A 6,049-nucleotide genomic window follows, 5' to 3' on the forward strand; every position below is an offset into this window, starting at 1 on the left:
ACTCAAACAATGATCTTCGGTGGAAAAATTAAGAATCTTCAACATAGTTTAGAAATAATGAATTGGAGTTCTCTACACTCCAGGATAAACTTTATAAGGCAAAGATCATTAAGTAAATATGTATGTGTAATGACTATCTCAAGGAAATTGTATTAAAGACTTGCAGGACTTAGGTAGTTCGTTGGTAATTTGATTTTTTTATTTGGTTTAACTGTAATTTTGGTCCCTTTATTTTGTCTTTTTCTTGATTTTGATCTTTCTATTTTAAAAATCACTATTTTAGTTTTTGTTTTGTTTTCTATTGAAATAGGAACAAAAATAGCAGAAAAAACAAAATAGGGGGATGAAAATTGCACATAACACTTAAAAAATAGGCTAAAATAATGATTTTTAGAATGAAGGGATCAAAATTAAGAAAAAGATAAAACAGAGAGACCAAAGTTGCAATTAAGCCTTTTTTTTTAGATATGATGAGTAGAATTAGTTTAGTAGTGGGGTGAGGGTTCTTTGCTACATGAAAACATGATTAAACTGAATTGAATTCACCATAATCAAATAGCCTTTACTAATGTATGGAGTATGAGTACATTGACATCTAAATGTGTTAAGTATATGAAATTATAATAGCACTATTTGATAATTGAAAATATAGATAACAGTATGACACATTTTTTTATATGATAACATCACAATAAATTTCAATACTCTGTTAAAAACCGCATATATCAAACTTTTGAATCTTGATATTCAGTTCTCCCATCTTTATCAGCATCACAAAGTTGAAAAATTCTTTAGCATATTTATACTCCGGTGGTATCTGTAGTGCAAACAACCTAGCTTCAATGTGAGCATAATCTAACTACTCATCATCGGTAGCATCAAAGAAATTGAACAAATTTCAAATACGAAGATCCCATTCTTCTCTAGTCTCATGCAAGACCAAAAGAACATGATCCATTGAAATTTAACCTATTTTCTTACCGGAGGTTCCACCATGGTTATGATCTGAGGCCTCAAAAGTGGTCAGAGATGATTTATTTATCATCATGAGGCTGGAATACAAATGATACGTAGAGAGAACAACTCTTCACCATATTTAAAGGAATTTATGGAGGTTTGAAACTCCACAATCTAACACATTTTTTGTAATAAACTATGATGTTGAATTTAAGTGATGTGGCGTGCAACGTGGCGTGCCACGTCCGCTTCTGTTAGAGGAAGTAGACGGTGTAAGAACAAGATTTTGTTTTGCATCTGGCATTTAGTTTTGATGATAACAATTCATGATATCTTAGAGAACAACTTTGTACCCTAATGGTTTATGTCTAGTATGTAGCTTTTGTTCTCAGGATCTGACTCTAATAATATGGCATGTGACGTCATCAGTTTCCGGAATCAACACACTTTGACCATGGGAAGATACAAAGCATGCTTTACAAAGATAATTTAAGATCTAGAACACTTTTTTTTACTGTGCTTCTGATAGAATGCAAGTCATCTCTTCATCTCTTCTGATTGTGACTCTAATAAGAGAGCTTTTGAAGACTCTCAAGATCTGAATTTTGGTGCAAGTTTCGAAGATTCTGAAGACAAAGTTCTGGAGAACAAGTTCTAAAGATTTTAAAGACAATGTTTTGAAGATTCGTTTCAGCATCTGATCCTTCTAAACATGTTTCACCACTCTACAATCTGAAGCCTCTGAAGATTAGAAGATAAGATCAAAAGGTTTTTGCTTAGGACAAATAGTACATGGTACAAATTAAATGTTCCCTTCACTACGCATGTTTAGCGGCGCAAGGACTGTACTTTTGTACAATGTTGTCTTCCACTCGTTGCTGACCGTTATGAAGAAAACAGTTAAGAGATTGTGCAATTCCATCTTCACCCTCCAACAGATCTCTTGATGCTTATATAATGCAGACTTGGAAGATTGCAACATTGACGAATCATTGAACAAACAAACGAAATTTTGAATACGCTGAAACTCTGTTCATTTGTAAAGCTGTAAAAGCAAGGAACTTTTGTTCATTAACTTGCTCAACATTGTTGTGTTATCTTTGTATTTCATCTGTGTAATCTGCTTTTAAGAATCATCTTGTTAACACACATTCTTTGTATTTCAACTTGTAAGTTGATTGTATTCCTTGAGAGACTAAGGTATAGTTAGTATTTCTCGAGAAGGCATTGACGGGTAGTCTTTGTGGTGTCTGTAATCAAGTTGATTATAATGAATTAAGTCCTTGTTAATAAGGCAAAATCACTTTGGCGGGTGAATTGAAGAAATTTCTTTAAGAGTGAATCAAGATAAAAATATCTTGTTCTTTATTTTTATCGTTTGCTCATCTTTGTTTGTCTTGGTTAAGAAATAATTTTAACTCATAAAATTCAATTCAAACCTCATTTTCTTGTGTTTTCCTTTATCTTAGAGACCAAAAATATAGATGAAAAACTTTAGAATTACAAAATCTTTATAAAAACTAAAATCGAATTATAGATTAACTATAGGGACCAAATTAAAAAAAGATTTTAAGGTTCTTTTAATTAGTAATGATGTTGAATACACATTGTATCAATAGTCTTGTCACGTCCGTGCATCATTTGTATTAACGCACCACATACCAAAAGAGAATTACAAACCTAATAACTTTATTGAACCAAATATAATTGTGGTCCCATTAAAAGTTCCTTAAACAGTGTACCTATATAGTTTGGTGACACTATTAAATCAAAGAACAAATAATACAACTTTTTGATGTCCCACAAATTTTTTAGCCCAATAATAAAAAAGTATATAGTAGTACCACATTCTAGGCATCACACATCAAAAGTATGTATAACCAATTACAAATATATAGTCTCATCAAATTTAATATATACACACAAATCACTTTTTCAATCACTACCACTTCACCACATGATGGACCTAACCAATCATCATCTAAGACTTGCTCTCTTACTCATCTTCTTGTTCTTCTTCAACCCCACATGTTTATCTTTCAATTTTAATACAAACCAAACTTTTTCACTGAAATATCAGATTCTTGAGATTGCTAACAGTCCCAAGACAGTGGAATGGATTAAGAAAATCAGAAGAGAAATTCATGAATATCCTGAACTTGCTTATGAAGAATTCAAGACAAGTTCTTTAATAAGGCGTGAGCTTGATGATTTAGGTGTTGGTTATGAATGGCCAGTGGCTAAAACAGGTGTTGTTGCTAAGATTGGTTCTGGACTTCCTCCTTTTGTTGCTCTTAGAGCTGACATGGATGCTTTGCCTATTCAGGTAAATATAACACATTTTACAAAAACATCATTTTCTGATGTTTTTATTAAGAGTTTGTTTAGTTTTGTTAAGTACGTTACTTTATTTTCTTTGTTTTTAATTATAGATCATTCATGCATGTTTGAAATCACGGTGAGTTTGAAGAAATGACGGTTGTCAGTGTCAGTGAAAACATGCAAGGTCATAATGGACATTTGTATGTTTTTGTTTGATTTGATAGAATGCTATAGATGGTGCATGCAATTCTTGATCATTAAAACAAATTGTGGAAAAAGTGAAAACCCAAGTTGTTGTTTGATAATAAAAGAGGAAACAAAAGAAGCTTCCTGCAATAATTATTAAGGGGGTTTGTTTATCTTTGTCATGTACAGCTGCATGATAGCAATTAGAATCAATTAAGTAGGACCACATGCCTACCTGAAAGGTAAACTAAAATTACCTTATGAATAATCTTTTTCTTCTGGTATGTATTTTTCACATCGCGACGACCGCAATCAGTATCGGGATATCAGTACCGACCGCAATGTGATCGCGATTGTTTATTAAAACCCAGATTGGATTTGTTAATTGCCAATAGGAACTTGTGGATTGGGATCATAAGAGCAAAGTAGATGGAAAAATGCACGCCTGTGCTCACGATGCTCATGCCGCGATGCTTCTTGGTGCTGCAAAGATACTGCAAGAAATGAAAGACAAGTTAAAGGTAAAGTTGAAATGGAAAAATGTTAATTGAGCTTTATAGGAAATTTTCCATTGAAAACTAATTAGTCCTTATTATGTAGGTTACTGTTGTTCTTATATTCCAACCAGCTGAGGAAAGAGGCGTAGGTGCGAAAGATATGATCCAAGAAAATGTGCTTGAAGATGTAGAGGCAATTTTCGGATTGCATTTAGTGACAAACTATCCTTTAGGTGTTGTTGCATCGCGGCCGGGAGAATTTTTAGCCGGATGTGGAAGCTTCAAAGCAAAGATCAAAGGTGATTTAGCAGGAGTTCCACAGCGTTGTTTTGATCCTGTTTTGGCCGCCTCAGCTTCTGTGATTAGCTTGCAAAACATTGTTTCAAGAGAGGTGGATCCTTTAGATTCCCAGGTCTATTCGAACACTCGATTTCAATTTATTAAAAACTTTCGAAACCAAACTTCCACACATAAATTCCAATGATTGATTTTGTTGGCAGGTGGTTTCTGTGGCAATGATTCGTTTAGAGTCTGGTCATGAACTCGTTCCTGATTCTGTTACATTTGGAGGTACTTTTAGAGCTTTCGGTAAAAAGAGCTTCAATTCACTAAGGCAACGGATAGAAGAGGTAATTGTCTTGTTTGGTTTTACCTATGTAGCACAGACACTCATATTTAAGTCGTGTGTAGAGTGTCCCTTACGTGTCAGTGCCCGACAGTTTAAGGACTAGTACGCCTTCATTTGTTTGAGTTCATTATGCAGGTTATCAAAGGGCAAGTAGAAGTGCATAGATGCTCAGCAGAGGTTGAATTCTTTGGTGAAGAACATCCAACAATTCTTCCAACAACAAATGATGAGAGAATCTACCAACTAGCAAAACATGCCTCAAGTATGATTGTTGGAGAAGAGAACATTAAACTAGCACAAATCACAACAGGGAGTGAAGATTTTGCATTTTTCTTGGAAAAAGTTCCTGGCTCATTTTTCTTTTTAGGGTGTGGATCCATATATTCTGCTCATAATTCTCATTTTTTCATTGATGAAGATGTTCTTCCCATTGGTGCTGCATTACATGCAGCATTTGCTCTATCATATCATTCACATCCAACAAATTCTTATCCTTAGTGACACTTAATTATCTATATTTAAGGATTTAATTAAGTTGTAATCACTATATTTAAACCAGCTCATAGCGAGAATAAATCATTAGAGAATTTATATATTTTCTTTAATGTGGTATTAGCAACTCTATGTTCACAAAATAGGGCTTAAAGAAAAAAAATCACATGCCAACCATACTTCATGGCCGCAAACCAAACTCAATGGTAGTAGGCTCTTACCGGATCTTTGGATGAAGAGTTTCCTGTGATCGGCATTGGCCGCGACGGAGGCCTGGGCAACTAAAACAGTTGTGATCGGCTTTGGCCGTGGTGGAGGCCGGGGCAACTAACATAATAGTGGACAGTGGTCTCGGCTCCGGTAACAGTTGGAAGAGCCGCAATAATGGAAACAGAGGTGATGCACACATCACTATCCATATCGATGAGACTGACAGGTTTGGTACTGGACATGGTAGTGGCAAGCAACGGTGGTGACAATGATTTCAATACTGGTTTTTGTTGAACACCATGAAGATGAGAGTACAACATAACTAACTAGTGAAGTAGAGTAACTACATTGTAACTAATTTTTAGTTAGTTATCAAAGTAGTTAGAGATGTATTTAAGTTAGTTAAGTGGTTACTTGCTACATAAGCAACATTTCACACTATGTGATTGAGCTAATAACAAACTATATTCTTCTTTCTCCTTCCATGATTCATTTTCTGCATTTTTCCATGAGCTTGATTTAACTCTTAACATGGTATCATCGACCTGTGGTCAAGTCTCCACCGCTGCAACATAAAGCTTATCTCATCCATCTTGTTCGATCCTCAGTTTTCCTTTCTTCTTCTCTCTCGATCCTGCTTTGTTTTTACCTTCACTACCATGTCTGTAACAAGTTCTGCAAGCATCATCAATGGTGGTTCTCAGCAAATGGCAATAACAAGGGTCATCAAACACATACCCTCAACTCTTATTTCATG

At 34.6% G+C, this 6,049-nt stretch overlaps 1 protein-coding gene across 1 annotated transcript; it reads left to right on the forward strand.

Annotated features, from left to right (window-relative positions):
- Positions 1-2,823: 2,823 nt before the first annotated feature.
- Positions 2,824-5,723, forward strand: LOC131617171 (IAA-amino acid hydrolase ILR1-like 4). Its single transcript, XM_058888520.1, has 5 exons — positions 2,824-3,283; positions 3,861-3,986; positions 4,066-4,374; positions 4,463-4,591; positions 4,726-5,723. The coding sequence occupies exons 1-5, from the start codon at positions 2,915-2,917 to the stop codon at positions 5,086-5,088; spliced, it is 1,296 nt and encodes a 431-aa protein (XP_058744503.1). The 5' UTR covers positions 2,824-2,914; the 3' UTR covers positions 5,089-5,723.
- Positions 5,724-6,049: the final 326 nt, after the last annotated feature.

Source organism: Vicia villosa, linkage group LG7 (assembly GCF_029867415.1).
Source record: "Vicia villosa cultivar HV-30 ecotype Madison, WI linkage group LG7, Vvil1.0, whole genome shotgun sequence".
NCBI lineage: Eukaryota > Viridiplantae > Streptophyta > Magnoliopsida > Fabales > Fabaceae > Vicia > Vicia villosa.

Bases quoted from the DNA above. Each gene is read 5' to 3' on its own strand.
- LOC131617171 (XM_058888520.1), top strand. From the start codon at position 2,915: ATGATGGACCTAACCAATCATCATCTAAGACTTGCTCTCTTACTCATC. The intron at 4,375-4,462 runs GTCTATTCGAAC...TTTTGTTGGCAG, and splicing joins TGGATCCTTTAGATTCCCAG to GTGGTTTCTGTGGCAATGAT. The intron at 4,592-4,725 runs GTAATTGTCTTG...TTCATTATGCAG, and splicing joins TAAGGCAACGGATAGAAGAG to GTTATCAAAGGGCAAGTAGA.